At 38.0% G+C, this 19286-nt stretch overlaps 1 protein-coding gene across 1 annotated transcript in view; it reads right to left on the reverse strand.

Annotated features, from left to right (window-relative positions):
- Positions 1-18607, reverse strand: part of MAP7 (microtubule associated protein 7) — a 1390439-nt gene extending 1371832 nt beyond the window's left edge. Inside the window, exon 1 of the mRNA XM_044076419.1 lies at positions 17880-18607. Coding sequence (XP_043932354.1) covers positions 17880-18045 — 166 coding nt within the window. The 5' untranslated portion in view covers positions 18046-18607. The remainder of the gene's footprint in view (positions 1-17879) is intronic.
- Between the last annotated feature and the right edge of the window lie 679 nt (positions 18608-19286).

Consider the following 19286-nt stretch of genomic DNA (forward strand, 5'->3'; position numbering starts at 1 on the left):
TATATCAGAGTGTGAGGACTCTAGATAACACTCCTAGCAGTATTCTTTTCATGGATTCTGCTTTAGACCTTTGGCAGTCATTATGAAAGGGTCAGAGAAGCAGAACTAAACAGTACAGGGGATGATTATTCAGGCAGATGAAGAAGATTCAGGAAGCCATGCCTTCAGAGTCTGGGTAAATAAAGAGAGGAGGGATAAGGTTCAAACCCTTCTCCACATCTTGCCAAATAGTAACCAAAATCTTCAAAGTTTCACTGGCCAATCTTCACAAGATGCTAATTTAGTGAAAGATGAGGTGCTATTAGCCATCACATCATTATACCATTATTGATCTGCTACTTGTGTAGGATATTTGTCACCAGACAGTGAAGTGGATGGTATGCCTCACTAATTTCAGTATGTCATTCTCTTTCCTCTGCCAAGCCTACTTCAGATCGGATAATGGAAGTGTCACTGATGGACTGGGGAGTGCACTTCTAGCTCTCCCCAGTGTAGAGTATATGAAGTTCCAGGGGAAAAGGGATTATACCCATCCCTGTTCAAACTGAAAGCGTTATTTCTTGCCTTCAAACTCTAGACATGGATTTGCAGACCTACAATCTCTCTGCGAAGGTCAAACCACCAGACCATGCTATGGTATAATAAGAGTAGGATACACTTGTACCTCCATTCACAGAGGCAACGAGGTTCTGGTGGTGGTCCATAAAACAGTTTATCACTCTCTCAGCCTCAGATCCTAGGAGAAGTAAAGTACTAGCAGACTCTCACCTGCAAATTCACTCTTCTTCTAGAAATATGGATAAAGGAGGCCTGTCTGGTGAAGGTCCTCCAGGAATGCACACCCAGAAATGGACCTATTTGCTACAAAAAAAGACTAGTGTTTTCTCCCAATTCTGCTCAAAGGATAGGAAAAAGTTTGCTACAGACATTTCACTTTGGAGGTACGGTTGGCTCCTACACTTCTTTCTATATTTTCTCACAAAATCCATGCCTGACTGCCATATGGACAGATAAAACACCAAAACATATCCACAAAATCCGCCACAGTCTGCAAATGGTCTCAGCGCAGGCTTTCAGGTCTTCATGATTGTAGAAAACTATCTAAGGACAAGTCAACAGAGTCCCTTAACAATATGTTCGATCTTTTTTTTAACACCTTTATTGAATTATCACTTGTGACAAAAGCAAATTTATATTTATATAAAAGTAATTAAACTGTATTAACAAGTTCATGTTTACAAACAGTATACTTCACATATATTGTTACATATCATATAACTTAAGCGACATTACATAATTTATTCAATCCCTGCCCTTTTTTTAAACAAGCAATATCTTTATTAAAACATCACTTATGATACAGGGAATCCTACATTTATATAAGTGAAAACAAACCACACCAATACAATCCTAGTTGCAAGCATTTTACATCACAAACTATACTGACACACTCCCAGTTGCTAGCATTTTACATCCCTTATAATCTAATCTATCCAATCATTTTCATTCAAACATTATATAGCTCATTTAAGTCCTGCCTTCTTTTAAACCTCATTCCTCCCTTGTATGTATTGCTCTCACAGTTCCCATTTTGTCCCATGTAGTTTGCTCCTACCCTTATCTCAGTTCCAGTTGTTTTATCTCTGTTACTATATTCACAACTTATGTACATATGATTTAGAATCTGATTTCTATTTTCTAATAACTGCCTTTTTGGCAGCCACCATAATTAGGCACAGCAAGGCCTTACCATGTCTAGACAATTCTGATTCTGTATCACAGCTCAGAAAAATTATTTCCCTCTTCATACCAATCTGTCCACCCAACATCTCAGACAGTGCATCCCGCAAGGAATCCTCAAATTCCACCAACTCCCCACAGTCCAAAAAAATATGTTTGCAATTACCTCTTTCTGCCCGATCACACCTCCAACATTTGGTGTCTACCTGAGAAAAAATTCTCTGGTATTTACTTAGGGTATAAAAATATCTATGTAAACATTTCTAAGCAAAAATCTTAAATCTTCTAGATTGTGTTGCATATTTGGGAGATATATATCCCACATTGTTTCTTTGTGAATTGCTTATCCAATTTCTCTTCCCAATCCTTTCTAACCTCCTCTGATTGATTCTTATAATTACGCAATATTTTTTATGCTCTACTAATTATTCCTTTGGTAATGGCAATTTCTGTTCTAGCTTCTACTAAAAACTCTACCAGTGCTGGTCTTTCATTTAGGACCCCCTGTATCTTTCTCTTTGCCTATACTCTGATATCAGTCCTTGCGAGGGAAATCAATCTCTAACTTGCACTCCAAATAAATTCTTGGCATCTTCCCATTATATCATATTTCCCTGCTCTAGTTATTTGCTCCCATTACCTTGATTCCTTTGATAACTTTCTCCAATAAGTTCCAGCTCCCTCTTGCCTATTGTAAATATCCCTAATTGCAGTCATCCCTAGATAGAATCTCCTTTCTCCATGCCAGTGTTGGTTTAGATCTTAGGAGTCTTTCTGCTTGCCTATTGTAAATATCCCTAATTGCAGTCATCCATACCGACAGAATCTCCTTTCTCCATTCCAGTGTTGGTTTCGTTCTTAGGATTCTTTCTGCTACTTTATGGATATAATATTCTATATGATTATTGCTGTTATTCTCTTTAAAGGCCTGCATCCAATATCCCAGTCTTTCCTTGTTTCTTGGGCTGCCCCCCCGTTTCATCTTCATCCCCTTCCACTTTGAAGTATAGCTTTCTGCATAGCACGTATGTATAGGAGCCTTTACTGTGTAGCTCTGAAATACTCCTTCAAATTGGGTAATCCCAATCTGCCCTGTTCTTCTGGAACAATTATCTTATCCCCCTTGACTCTTGTAATCTTTCCTTCCCAGCTCCTTAATTGCTATCCATGACTTCTCATCTGGTTTTTAAAAATGTGCCTGACCTGTGTACAAGACTAACGGGACTAAAAACATTTTAACTGCTTGTATCTTACTATCTATATCCATATAAAAAGCTTCAGTGTTCCCAGTTTTTGTATTATTTTTATTTACTCTCTTCCCACATATCCTTAGTTGCCACACCAGAGTCATTTTTAGTCCATACTCCTAAATACTTAATTTTATCATGTCCATATAAATACAGATATTGCTTAACTAGTTCATATGTTGGTACATGATTTACCGTTATTGCCTTTGTTTTAGCTTCATAAATTTTGTATCCTGCAAAGATATGGAACTTTCTTGAAATGCTCCACAATACTGTAATGTCTCTTTCTGGTTTTCTCAGGTATAAAATACCATCTGCAAATGCAGCCAGATTTTCTTGACTACCATACCAGTTATATCCATGAATTTCTGAGTCCCTTATTTTCTTTGCCAGTGGTTAGAAATATAATACAAATAACAAAGGGGTAAGAGGACACACCTCCCTGGTTCCTCTGCTCAAGCAGAAATGATCAGATAGGACCCCACCCACTTAAAATTTTGCCTCCAATCCCTCATGTATCCTTCTAATCAACCTTATAATTTTTCCAGGAAATGCAAATGCTTCCATTGCCCTGCTCATAAAGTCCCAGCTTGCACTGTCAAATACTCTCCCTGCATTAAAACCCACCAACAACAATGATATTTTCTTACATTCTGCTTCTCTCTGGATCATCAGTGTTCTGTTAATGTCAAATGTTTGCCTCCCCTCCACAAAACCATATCAATTTTGGCATTACTTTTGCCATTCATTTAGCCATTACAGACATGAACACTTTATAATCATGGTTTAGTATAGAAATGGGCCTGTATGAACTGGGATTCAATGGATTTTTACCCTCTTTAGGCATTACCGTTACCATCGCTTTCTTCCAGGATACTGGTAGTTCTCCTCCTCTTAAAATATTGCTAAACAAAACCTCCCAGACCTTTATCAGTTTTTTCACTCCTAGCTTCCAAACGTCCACATGAATACCATCTATTCCTGGAGACTTTCCTGTAGATTGGTTATACATAACAATTTTTACCTCCTCCTATCTAAACCATTAGTAATTGAACCTCATACACCTCTAACCTTGGCATATTTAAATCTTCCAAAAACATTTCCATTTGTACCTTTTCTTGAGTTCCATATTTCTCTGCTTTATACAGACTTTCATAGAAGTTCCAAAATATTTCTAATACCTCTACAGGATCTCGTTACCCTCCTTGTTATAGACTCCCTAAGCTTGGCAACAGCCCTTTCTACTTTCTGTTGCCCGAGTCGTTGCAATAAAACTTTCTGTGCTCTAGTGTTATAAAAAAAAAAAAAAAAAAAAGTTGCTTAACAGCAATCTTTCTAAACTCTTGCATGTTATTGAGGTAATCTCTTATTTTCTGATTAGCATTCTGTAGTTGATCCTCTTCTTGTTTTGTGAGATTCCCCCTATTCTGCAATACTTTAACATTTGTCAGTCCCTCTAAATAATTCTTGTTACTTCTTAACCATCCCTCAGTTTCTTTTATTTCCACCCTATTTTTAAACACCACCTTAATTTTATCCCGCTCATTACAAAGACGTGTCTGGAGAGTTTCTCCCCGGGCCTCCACTGAAAATTGGCTTTGTTCCAAGTCGGACTTTCCCAGTTAACAAATGTTAAATAAATAAAAATAAATACAATTTGCTTAAGCTGCATTACAGCAGTTTTAGGTGGAATGTAGATACAGGCCATGTAATCCTCCTCCCTTGGCAGTAGCGCCTTAGCACTACAAATTTGCCATTATTATCTTTTTTATCCTGTTCTATCGCTATTGGAACTCCTCTTGCAATTAATATACAGTGGATATAAAAAGTGTACACACCCCTATTAAAATGCCAGGTTTTTGTGATATAAAAAATAAGACCACAATAAATCATTTCAAAAATTGTCCCACCTTTAATGTGACCTATAACCTGCACAGTTCAATTGAAAAACAAACAAGTCTGTTCGGGGGAAAATATAAAACATACAATACACTGACTGCATAAGTGTGCAGAAGCAAAAAAACATACAATACACTGGTTACATAAGTGTGCATAAGTGTCCACACCCTTAAACTAATACTTTGTTGTGTGTGCACACCCTTAAACTAATACTTTGTTGAAGCACCTTTTGATTTAATTACAGCATTCAGTCTTCTTGGGTACACATCTGCCATCAATTAAAGAGACCCTGATTAACCCCAAGTAAAGTTCAGCTGTCCTAGTAGGATTTTCCTGACATTTACTCAGTTGCTTGCTACAGCAAAAGCCATGGATCACAGAGAGCTTACAAATCATCAAAGAGATATCATTGTTGAAAGGTATCAGGAGAATTTCCACAGCATTGGATATACCATGGAATACAGTGAAGACAGTCATCAAAAAGTGGAGAAAATATGGGACAACAGTAACGTTGCAAAGAACTGGATGTCCCTCCAGAAATGATGAAAAGACGAGACAAAAACTGGTCAGGGAGGCTGCAAGAGACCTATAGCAACACTAAAGGAGCTGCAGGAATTTCTGGCAAGTACTGGTTGTGTACTACATGTGACAACAATCTCCTGTATTCTCCATATATCTGGACTATGGGGTAGGGTTGCAAGACAAAAGGCTTTTCTTACACAGAAAAACATCCAGTCACAGCTAAAATTTGCAAAACAATACTTCAAGTCTCCCAAAAGCATGTGGGAAAATGTTTTATGGTCTGATAACACCAAGGGTGAACATTTTGGCCACAATTCCAAAAGGTACATTTGGCGCAAAAACAACACTTCACATCACCAACAGAACACCATCCCCATGGTGAAGCATGGTGGTGGCAGTATCATGTTTTGGGTTTGCTTTTCTTCAGCTGGAACTGGGGCTTTAGTAAAGGTGGAGGGAATTATGAACAGTTCCTAATACCAGTTACTTTTGGCCCAAGACCTTCAGGTGTCTACTAGAAAGATGAAGAGGAATTTCACCTTTCAACACAACAATGATCCCAAGCATACATCTAAATCAACAAAGGAATGGCTTCACCAGAAGAAAATTAAAGTTTTGGAATGGCCCAGCCAGAGCCCAGACCTAAATCTAATAGAAAATCTGTGGGGGTGACCTGAAGAGGGCTGTGCACAAGAGATGCCCTCACAAATCTGACAGATTTGGAGCACTTTTGCAAGGAAGAGTGGCCAAATATTGCCAAGTCAAGATGTGCCATGCTGATAGACTCCTCTCCAAGAAGACTGAAAGCTGTAATTAAATCAAAAGGCGCTTCAACAAAGTATTAGTTTAAGGGTGTGCACACACAACAAAGTATTAGTTTAAGGGTGTGCACACTTATGCAGCCAGCATATTGTACTTTTTTATACGTTTTTCCTCTAACAGATTTGTTTGTTTTTCAATTTAATTGTACAGGTTATAGGCCACATTAAAGGTGGGAAAAGTTTTGAAATTATTTATTGTGGTCTCATTTTTTATATCAGAAAAACTTGGTATTTTAACAGGAGTGTGTACCTTTTTATATCCACTGTTAAGTACTCCTCTTTTCCTTTGTCCCAGATATTCCACTGAATAACCATCTTGAAAACCTTTTTTATCAAATTCACATGTTCAATTCTTTCCAAGTGCGTCTCCTGTAACATAGCTATGTGTACTCTGCACATATCTCTCAACCTGGAAATATCAAAAATCTGGACAGGCCCATGAAAAGTAGGTACAACTGGCCAAAAATGTGTATGCTTATTAACATAAAATTTGCATACTTAATTATATAACGGGTCTATATTATGTGATCGAACATAATAATTGACATGTATACAGTGAACACTGTAAACCGAGAACGGCCATGTCCTAGAATTTTTTCCTCGACAAAAAATTCAGTTGCCCATTATCGGGAACTGCCCTTTTCTTCAATGTAGAGCAATTTTGGAGTTGGTATATTTAGTTGGGGGGGTGGGGGGCACAGCCCCCCCACATCGGGGGTGTCGTGGCCGAAGCCCCCCACTTAATTAGTGTTTTAAAGTTTGTTTTTTATTTACGTCCACGTGAATTTTTTTCTCGTGTGGCTGTTCGCTGTTTACAGGTTCTCTGTATGTGTGTCAATTATTGTGTGTTCAAAGAAGAGATTCTTCAGTCACATAATATAGCCCCTTATATAACCCCATCCACTCAAGTGGAATTGTGTGATACCAGCATTCAAATGCAACTTGAAGAACAGACATAGCTCTCAACCTCCTAGTGCAAGAAATCTGGACAAAGCCTAAAATAATAGGGGGGGGACAAAGACCCAAAAATAGGGGCACATTTTAAATATTGCTCTTACAAGCTTAGAAAATTGTTAAAATTATACAATTTGTGTTAGTATGCATTTTCTGAAAGATATGAAGTTTAAAATTCAAATATATTCCATTATTTAGGGGATTCAATCATCAGTAATTTACCAGAAAACTACAAGTTTTAGGAGTAAGAGACCAAAAAAAGAGGCAGAAATCTGGACATTCTGTGAAAATATGGACAGCTGAGAGCTATGTACATCACACTGAAGCTCCTTACGTCATTTATAAATCAGTAACTTACATATACAACCTACATGCCACTTAACAGTACCATCAACATTAACTGATGTAATAAAAATCCTATTTGCTATAAGGTTCACCTTTTTAATTTTCTTGGTTTACATTTTGTAGACTCATATCAACAGAACAGTATGCCCGTATATCCACCTTACAGGAATCAACACTTTCTTCCTCTTCCTATTCACTTACAAACAATATTAAAGTGTTATTGAGCAGCATCTCTACTACTGGATTTACTTTACATCCTCTTCAAACGTCTGTTTATTTTTTCTGTAATGTAATCTCTCTCATTTTATTTCCATTTGCATCGAAAGTATGCATACTTTTACTATTACTTTCTCCATCAGTTTCTGATACTTGCAAATCTATCAGGCCATAGACATTGCTGTTTGCTGTTATACTTCCTGCAAACAAGCTTACATTCTTTTGCTGTATGCACTTTTCCCCATGCTGGTTACAACTATTATGGTACTATTTGCTAATCAAGTCATCAAGCTTACCACAGTAGAAACATGCCTTTGATTGTCCCCAGTATCCAAAACCCCGTCCATATTCATTATTAGACAGACATTTGGTAAACAGCAAATTTCATTTTCCTTTACTATTTAATGTTACCCATGCTTCTCGCCATTCCAAGTCTAGATTCCCCTTGCATCAACACACAGTTTTATTTATTTCAGCAACAATTCTAAAGTTTTCTCTCAATAAAATCTCTTTCTTCTTTGGTAATGTCATCAGGCTGAAACTGCAAGCTTAACTTCTTTTTAACTTGTATTATGCACTGTAAGTAACCCATTCACATATCTAACAGTCCTTCTCCTCTATATACACAAAAGAGCATAACTTACCACCCTTCTCTTTGTATGCATGGCTGTAGAGCTAATTCCATATATCACTGCCTTCTGTATGACACAAATCATCTTATTAGCTCTCCTCTGTGTGTACAATTTATTTACTTATGCATGGATGCATGCATTTGGTAGCCGAGTACCTGATGCATGTAGCCCATTTTCAATCTCAGCCAGGGAAAAGACAGCAGAAAGCACACTTGCAGTTTCATGCAATTTGGCTCGGCAACCAGATAGCTGTAACAGCTACCGTAACCCTTCTATGTACATCAAAAATTAACCACCCACCTCGAACCACCCTAAAAACATAACACCAGACTCTACGTGCTCATATACATATGCAATTATCACAAACTTAACATCCTTTGTCACTCCCTGTAAGCGCAGTAGACATAACAGCCCTCCTCCCAACACAGAAACATTTACAGTTGATTAGCCAATATCTGCATTAAACCATAATGCTTTTAGTCACACCTGCTAAAAGATGATGACTCCTACTCCAAAAAATATTCCTGGGTTTGTCCAAAAATGAAGAGGACAATGCTAAAAGTAACTGTGCAGGTCTGTTCCAAAGATTGCATTAAACAGCATATTATTGACTACAAACTGACAAAGAACTCAAACACTGTACAGTTGAAAGGTATGCCGACACCACACTTTCCATGCTGCAGTGCTTTTAAATGAAATATATGCATTTCCTAACTTTAATACAAGAAGCAGGGCATTTGTAAAGTGTTACGTGATAATGAAGAATTTCAATATAGCACTTCAAAATACAGCACTTTCCAAAAGAAAGATTTAAGAAACGTTAGCTTTAGAAAACAACACTTACAAAAAGAAACATTTTAATAAACATTTGGTTCAGATTACTGAAATTTCCCTTTTAAGCCACTTGTTGAGGGAGACAAGATGCAAAGCTGCAGGCAGTGTCTTTATGGGAGTGGGAAGGACTATAAGTAATGACAATAATAAGGTTCAGTTGTAGAGTACAGAAAGCTGATTTCACACTTGGGTACAAAGCTTCACCTTCAGGGACAGTAATAACATAATTTATCAAAAACAAAAGAAATGGTGAGCTAGCAGATGCACAATCAAGCATGTTTGGATATTGTGCTAAAAATTCTGGGGAGACATACTTAACTATTAATCAGCTATGCAATGTGAGACTCTCCTTCTGGAAGGTGATTCACACTAGTTGGGACGTTTGAGTAATACAGGAGTCACATGAGTGTTAGCCAGTAGCAAACTTAGACATGTTGTTATAACAGGAGGATAGCTTTGTTTTTAGAGAAGACCGAAGGTTGGTAAGAAGCGAGGCACCATATAGGATAGAAGGAATGAGGAAGGTGTTGGAAAGTACAAGTTTAGTAGTGGGAGTGATACAGCAGTTATGGCGGTAGGGCATGCCTAGTTTCTGGTGGGTTTTCTTTATATTAGTTAGTAGGTGGGTATCGAATTTTAACTGTTCATCAATAAGGACTCCTAGAAGCTTTGCATGGGAGGCTACCTCAAGAGAGGTATTGTTTTGGCTAGTAATGGAGAATGAGTTATTGTCTATAATGGTACTTTCTGAATGGGAAAATAACATAATTTTAGTTTTTGATGCGTTGAGTGATAGGTGGTTGTCTATCATCCAGCGTTTGGTAAAAGAGAAAGTATCATGAGTTAGTTTTAAGAGAGTGGAGGTGAAAGTGGCAGAGCAGATAATTGTAGAGTCATCTGCATATTGAATCAGTTTAGCACTAGGAATGTTCTGGTGGAAGTCATTTCTGAAAATGTTGAACAGTAGAGGACCCAATATGGAACTCTGGGGTATGCCTGTAGGTATATTAAGGAACGAGGAGGTGGCTTTTTTCCATTTGACAACTTGTTGTTTTGAGTTTTGATCCCTTGGAATCCATGTTCTGTTGTTCAAATGTATGTTGCTTCTTTATTTTAAAGTACAATTCTGTATATATATATATATGGGTCTACTTTCATAGACCGAACGTACGAATCGCCGACACACATGTTCCCGACCCCAAACAACCGAAAACACACCACACCAACAACTCAACATACCGAACACCATAACACCGACACAAAAAACGCCAAGTACACATTGCACACAACAACATATCCACTAACCTTAACCTAAACCCTAACCCTAACCCTAATGTCCGACACTACCGCACACTTACCCAACCCGCACCCTAACCCTAACTCACTTAACACACCCCTACACCTCAACACCGTCACTATCGCACACTCACCCTACCTGCACCCTAACCCTAACTCACTTAACCCACCCCTAAACCTCAACACAGTCACTACCGCATACTTACCCTACCTGCACCCTAACCCTAACTCACTTAACCCACCCTAAAACATTCAGCCCGTCACTATCACACACTCACTCCACCCGCATTCTAACCCTGACACACTTAACACTACCCTACACTGCTCTACGTCACTTCCACACACTTACCTCACCGGAACCCTTAGTCTGACAGCACCGCACACTCACCTTTCCCACACCCTATCCTAATATCCCTCACTATCGTACACTTACCTGTCCGCTCCCCAATACTACATCTTTCACTTTCGCACACTTACCGTATCGCGCTCACACTCTGCCGTTGTCGGTCTCTCAGCCGTCGGGATTTTGCGTTTTCGGTAACCTACCTGTTCGGTCGTTCCGTCTCGGTCTTCCGGGTGTCGGTGACGTGGCGCTTCGGTCTATGAAAGTAGACCCATATATATATATATATATATATATATATATATATATATATATATCTAGGACTTTTGATCAAAAGATCAAAAGCTCGAATCCATTATTACCGAACATACTGTACCGAAAGTGCTTTCACCGAAAAAGCGCTTACATTAAAGTATGTTTAAAAAAAAAAAAATTAAACCTACTTCTGTGCAGGGGGGCAAGCCCCCCACACCCCTCCTACTTTAATATTCTCACTCTGAGGTCGCACTACAGTAGGGAAAAGGGAATTTTCCCTTATCTGCACCGTAGTATGATAGGCGCAACGAGCATACTTATCTGAAAGTGCTGCTTCGGTGAACAGCACTTTCGGTTAAGTATGCTCGGTGATTTCTACTTCGGTGGAAAGTGCATTCGGGGGTCTGTACGAATCTCATATATATATATATATATATATATATATATATATATATACACACACACACACACACACACACACTCTCAGACACACACACACACACACACACATACACACACACACACACACACACACAATGTTTTTACAATATATTTACTATCTATATTTACTAAACTGTCTTAGATTCCATTAATATATCATAAGTATACTGACAAGGTCTACCTGCTTATATGAAAAAAATACATTTATGCAACCTTGAGTATTGGCTGAAAAAGGTCATTATGGATCAATACACTAACCCAGTTAAACTTCAAATAAATAAATATGCACTGTAGACAAGAAACTTGAACAAGTAACTTTGAGAATATATTTGTAAAGTGCCACTAATTTATAAAATATGAAGAAAAAGTATATATATTTTTTTATTTTGCAGCTTTTCAAAGAATGGAACTACAAATGACTTAGCCTGCAAATTCTTGTGTGTTGATACAAAAGATATACCCAGCAATCACATACATAAAAGAATTGGGGTTCGTGGCTACTCAAAGAATTACAACTTTGACTGCCAAAAGTCCATGTACAGTAATTAGGGTTCTCACAATAGTGAAAATTAAAGTGCAAAAAGGGTGAATGTACATTAATTCCAAGACTGCCATATCGTGAAATATTACTTGACTGTACTCCAAAGTACATCAGTCTTAGAGTTAAGACATACAAGTAGCAGGGCTGTGGAGGGCTGCAGTTGGGTATAGACCCCCTGCAAAAGATGTTTTAAAAGAAAAGTAAAAGGAAGATTCACAATTCTGTTTCTCATTAAAAAATGTTGAGACTCGAAGATCCATCTGATACTACAAACTTTAGGTATTGGGTCTAACACTACCGAAAAGGAGCCCAGTTATATAAGCAGTCTCAAACCTCACACCTACAGATTAGCCACTTTGCTTACACTCAGTATGACAGCTTCTGTTATAGTGGCCTATTTCATACATTTGGAATGTGATTCTTTATAAGCAGCTGAAAATAAAACTAATGTTGGCTATGCATGCTGTTTCAGGGGCTGCACTGTATTTTGTGTGTAATGTAGGGTAGTTACACAAGTGGGACACCATGGTGAAGCTGAAGTGAATGCAGCCAGTTTTGATACAACAAACAAACTAACAAATGTTGCTCCTACTGAAACAGATAAAGAACTCCTGGGCCTCTGTAAGTTCAGACTTCCTATCTCCAAAATGCATATTCTCCCAGTGTGGTTCAATGGGATTTTTATTTATTTTTTTTTTGTGAAAGCTATTTTCATTTTTGGGAACTATACTTTCAGTCTATCAACTACAGTTAATTTGGGTCTATATTATATCGCTGAAAACTGTTTACAGTGAATACGGCAACATCGGACTGTAAACAGTGAAAACCCAGTAATGTGAACGGCCATGTCAGCGATTTTTTTTCCAAGGAAAAAAAAATCACTTGGTCATCGCTGTGAAATTCCCCTTTACCCCACTGTAGTGCAATCTCAGAGTTGGTATATTTAGTTGGTGGGGGGGGGTGGTGAAGCTCCCCACTTTTTAGTGATTTAGGTGATGTGTCATGTTTGGCTGGTCTGCTGATTTTAAATCGCTGACCTGGCCATTCACGTTGGTGGGTTTTCGCTATTTATGGGTTGATGTTGTCGTATTTGCTGTAAACAGCTTTCGGCAAATTCAGCTTCAAAAGAAGCAATTATTTACAGCAATGAGACTGTTCGAGTTTAAGTTTTATGTAACAACCCAGCAAATTCTGTATCCAGAAATGGCCAATGTACATTTTTAGCCACTACTAGGATGACTTGGAAAGTAATAGTTTTAATGCAGCACACTGGGACAGTAGAATACCATTAGTGAATGAGAACAGCTGGACAGCAGTACTGTGTCACGTCACATTAAAAATATGAATAACTGACATTCTCCCAGCTGTCTGTGGAAAGGACTGGCAGGGTCTCACCTTAATGTAAGAAAATCCAACTTGGAGTATACCACTAAACCCAGTGGAAATGACTTCTGAAATCCTGGTTAAAGGACTGCTTTTAATACTAGCATTTCAGATTGTTTCTAATAACAGCACAGCAAAGCATTGTCAAGGAGCCCTGCCTACAATCCAAAGCGTAGCAAACCATAATCAGGCATCATTAACACATATTGCACAACACTCCCAGCCTGGTACATAACATGTTAATATCAAAGGCAGCATTTCACATACCTAGTAATAAAAACATTATGTAGTCAGACCTGTTTCATAAATAGTCTGTCATTATGGAAACTTAATAATGAGAGACGCTCTAAAAACACCCTTTTGCAGTTTCTAATTAAACATGTTTACATTGCCTGATAACTCCATATATTTTAACAAAACAAAATGATCAAAAACAAACACTTATAAGGATTGAGCGTAGATGTGCTTACAAGTAAAAAGTAACAAGTTGCAGTCATCTTGGTAGGTTCAGACAGAGCAAAAACAAACCTTGTATGGAGAATGTTTGCTAGTTTATGGTCTTCACAGGCTGACATACGGCATCTTTCATGGCAAGAGTGCTACAAAGCATGTACACCTATTACAACTGGTCACTAAATATCCTAGAATCTTTAAAGAATATATACTTAATGCAAAAGTAAAGCCAGCGAATGTGGCTACTGGAGATGTTATCTGCAATTTGAATCAATGTTGTCCAGAGAAACCATAAAAAGCACCAATCAAATCATCAATTATACATATGCTTTTAGATGCTGAATTTCAATAGCCAGTTTATTAGAAAGTAGATGGAAACAGCAACCTTTGCATAAGAGCTTGTCACGTGTATTATGACCTCTGTCAGTAGGTCTGAAATACTAATCTTCACAGTACAAGGGGCGTGTGTGTGTGTGTGTGTGTGTGTGTGTGTGTAGTTGGGAAATACTAAGCAAATACTAAGCATCACCATAGTACAGGAAAACATCTATGTAGACCCTAATCACATACTGTAAAATCATGCTCTCTACTGATGAAGTTGAGCAAAACTTACATTCTTTTTAAATAAATAGGCTGACGTGTGCATCTTAAAAGTGCTGGCATCTGAGTGAGCAGAAGTCAACAACAATCCCATTATTTTGGTTGGGAGGGTGGCCTAATGGTTAAGGTGTTTGCCTTACAAACACAAGGTGCAGGGTTTGAGTCTCACAAGGGACAATTGGCTAGGCTAGGCTTACAATGACTCGCAAGAGCAGGTAGCCTAGTACTAACTAACCTAACCTAACCTATGAGATTAATATACAAAGGCAATAAACAAAATAAGATTCAAGCATAAGTCACTAAAAATGTCAAGACTGTCTGATTTAAAAAGTTATTTATGTGTATTTATTTTGACATTTGTTAACCAGGTTAGTTCGACTGAGCTAGAGCCCATTTTCAGCAGAAGCCCAAGGAGAAAGGCTCCATACAGAGACATTATCAAAACAGTGACAGCATTAAGTACAGAAAGCTCTAAATACAAGGCAAAGTCAAGTACAGAGGAGACTGTAAATACAAATAAAATCTCTAATATAGTACAGAAATATATAGATCATCAGGTAGTTAGGTAATTACATAAGGAGACATACTGAGTTTATCATATGTATGTATAAATCACACAGTACAGTACTTTACTAAAGCTACCTAAAAAGTAATTTTACAGTATGGTACAAAGTAGAACAACTCGGCTAGCTCTGTAGTAGCAAATAAAGAAAATATGGAACAGAAATACAGCCAGGTAGAGTTGACAGGGGTAGTACACAGACAGAAGGGAAATGGCATGAGGAAATATTAGCTTGAGTTACGCAAACAAGTGCAGGAGTGGTATAAAAAAGATGGACACGTGGATTATAAGATACAGAATCCAGAGGGAGGAACGCTGAAGGGAGCTATGTTGGGCTTACACTTACAAACTCCAGTTTACTAATCAGTGCTGTGCTCTTATTATTCGGTTAGACACATACACATGAACTAAACATGGCAGAGCTGACTCCAAAGGGTTTCAGCTGTTAAGCGAAAGATCATGCTTGAAGGCCAGCAAGACAGTTTTATTCTATGAAGCAAGGCACCCATTAGTAGATGATTCCTCAGCAATATGAATGGAGCATGTGTCCATTTTAGTGAAGTAAGAATATTTCAAAATGAACAAAAATCAACATTTTATCAGCAGCAGGTTTCAGACCATAATAAAGGTGGAAACTAGGAAAGAGTAACTTCCACCTACAGACCTCAAACATAAAAATAAAGTAGTATCACTGCTCAGAATTAAGCTGCTTAATCCGTAGCCAAAAGAGTTAGCTGAAAAAAATTAAACACACACAAATAAAAAGAAAACCCTCTATGTGCTGTTGGAATTGTACAAATGAAGGAGAGTATTAGTTCTCATTTGGGACCTAAACCTTGGACCTCCAGCATAATGTGTTGGTGTCACTGCCACTGTAAGACCGTCTAGAAAGACAGGTGTTGAAGTTTGCCTTTAGTGAGGTATCCTTTCAGCTAGAAACTCCCCAGCATGGTGATCAAGATCAAACTACAAACACACACGCACGCGCACACACACACACACACACACACACACACACACACACACACACACACACAAATGCAGAGAAAGTTCTCCACTTACATACAGCTGGAATCATAGAAAAGAAAGGACAATATTAGCTCTCATTTGACACTAAAATCCAAGACCTTCAGCGTACTGCACTGGCAGCAACACTGGCATGCTGTGCTGGAGGTCTTGGGTTCAACTCTCAAATGAGAGATAATAGTATCCTTTCATTTCTATGATTTCAGAAAAACCTGGGAACTGTACATTGGTCCATGTAGTAAACATACTGCATTATAGATAAACTTGCATAAGGAGGACTGTACCATTTGCTCAGTGTTGCAAGCCTAGCATGATTCAGTCCATCAGTTAGTACCATGTTATATACCGTACAAGGAGTAAATGAAGAACTGAGAGAAATAGGTCATCAGCCTTTGTAAATGGTGACTAAAAATAAAGCCTGCATCTCTGATGACGTTTCAGTTATGCACTGGAGAATCAGAAGTAACACAAGTGGGGTAACATTCTGCTGTAAATGCAACAATAGGATTATGCAGGCTTTGCTCTCCTTTATTCAGGCCATCCATTGAGATCACGTGTTTTACTTCCCAGCACAATGATGGTGTCTTCTGCAGCTGCCTTGGAGAACCAAGAAATACCTCCAGCAGGAATCGTTAACATCTTGAGCAAATAAAACCTTTACAAAACTAAGTAAATTAACAGTTTAATTTCTTTTCTATGAATGTGCAAATACAACACCTACACACAATAAATGAACCAATACAGCTTTATTGTTTTTTTTTTTACATAAACTATGAAACACATTCTATTCAATAAAAATATGAAACTTTTTAAGTAGTCAATGTGCATTGGGTGTTAGTCTTCCAAGAGTATAAACCTCCTTTCAGAAATAGAGATACACACCACTGAATTACTTTGAATCACTACAATAATTTGCTTCTCTGTACAACTCTTACTACAGGGAGAAGGAAGAGAGAAGCATTTCTCCTGTCCATCACTATCAGTTTGTAATGCAGTGAGGCACATAAATGACTCAGACGCATGGACTTCTCAACTGTGGAGGTGGCTGCTTAAAATACATGGCAGCAAATCACTATTCACTGGCTTATATACTCATGGGACACAGCACAGTTGTCAAGTATCACTCATCTATAAAACAGTGACCTTTCAGATATAAACAAGTGTCTTCTAATCTTTTCCAGTTCCAAGCAACATTTTATCACAAGATTCACACCACTAACTGTCACCCACCCCCTTCTGCAGGCAGACACATACGAGGAAACACCTTACCAAAGTTCAGCTTTTTATTTATTATGTGATTTCTCCAACCAGCCATAAGTAGATATTCCTGACAACCTACTGCCACATTTGCAAGTCAAAGTGAGTATCCAATCTATAATATCAATATTCAAATGAGTTTTCCTCTCTTCAACTTAAGAAGACTGACTAGAGAAAAAAAGAGAAAGGAAACACTGATTCTGGCATATGGGCTGTATTTATACATATATATCTATATATCTATCTATCTATATCTATATCTATATATATATATATATATATATATATATATATATATATATACATATAGCTAGCTAGATATACATATACGTACAAACACGCAGTATTGATAACACCCTGTCAGTTCAATATTTAGCCTGTAAATAAATTGCAGAAAATGCCACCAACTGCATATAGTGTTCTTTCAAGCAGCACCATGCTAGGAGAAGGACAGCAATGTTTACAAACTGCTGTACTGAACAGAGATCCACGCAGTAATACTTAACACATACCTTTTGATCTTCTGGAATTGCCATTCTTTTGCTGCTCATCCTCTTCATTAATAGTAAATAAACCAGGGGGATTAGGCCTCGTAGAAGACTTCTTCAATCTCTCTTGTCGTACGACAGTGGCAGAGCTAGGCATGCCACTGCGAGCCCTTTTGGTTTTTTGAAACATTCAAGAAAAAACATGCACGCCAAGTTGTCCCAGTAGTCCTAGTGAAGCTGCTAGCACCAAGGCTGCCTGTTCATCTGAGCATTTCAAGCAGTTCTCTTTTGGCTAAACAGCAATAGCAGCTGACAAACACTAACATCCACTTGGTAGCTGAGGGCCTGCCGTCTTCCCACCTGCAAGTAAAGTCCTAATTACGGATGCAGTGGTTAGGATGTCTCATAACTGTCTGACCTGTGCTGTCAGCTCTCAGAGCAGCAATCTTCCTTCTTCCTGTAATAGCACCTTTACTGCACACCTCCGTTTCCCTACGTTTCTCTAGGTCTGGCCATTTAAAATATTCAGTACACAACAAAAGCCAAGAAAATATGATACGCTGCTGTTAATGGTTTCCGGGGTAACGACGATACATCCTAATGAAAGAAGGACATGCATGTGCCCCATCAGCTGAGTGAACACAAGCAGGCTGCTGGAATTCTATGCTATTTGCAGAAACAGAATGCAGTTTCAAGAACAGCTCTCCACTTAGTTGACAGTTTATCTTCTGTTTCTTCCGTAACTGACACAGGATGGAGTTCTTCTCTGAAGCTGAACAATACAGAAGAAATGAATGGAATCCCAAAGAAACGTATGCTCTAAAATGAATAAATGTTAATTTAACTCTTGACAGACTGTCAAGAACTGCAGCAGTGGATGACCTGCATATCTAGTTTTTCCATGCTTACAAGACTAACTTTGTACCTTGAACACACCCAAGACAGCTTAATAATATGGTCATATTCAAATACAGAAGGGCAGTCTGTTCCAGCCTCTGTATATTTTGCACAGACAAAACACAAATTAGTCATTTTCATAATCCATGTGGAATAAAGTTAATGAACCACAGGCACTTTTTAACAACATACAAGATTATGGTTCTTTGCAGCATTATATTAATTATAATAATAGTTATATTATTAAGTGAGGAATTATTTCTGCATCTGATCGGTCCAGATTTAAATCCCCCATGCAGAATAATCATACATAGCTACATTTCATTGCTGTTTGCATGTCCTCACCATTAAGGTACATTTTCTACTGTGTATTTACCTTGATGAAAGTACTTCTGCCAGACTACCTTAAACTGTGGAATGCTGCTCTCTTTTCTTTGGAATCTCAGGCAAACATCAGGTTGTATTTCACAGCAATAGCCTGTCAGGTGTGATTTTTAATTAAGTACTAAACTGTCATTATATACATTTTATTCT

This window comes from Protopterus annectens, chromosome 1.part1, assembly GCF_019279795.1.
Source record: "Protopterus annectens isolate FY-2018-M chromosome 1.part1, PAN1.0, whole genome shotgun sequence".
Classification (NCBI taxonomy): Eukaryota; Metazoa; Chordata; order Ceratodontiformes; family Protopteridae; genus Protopterus; species Protopterus annectens.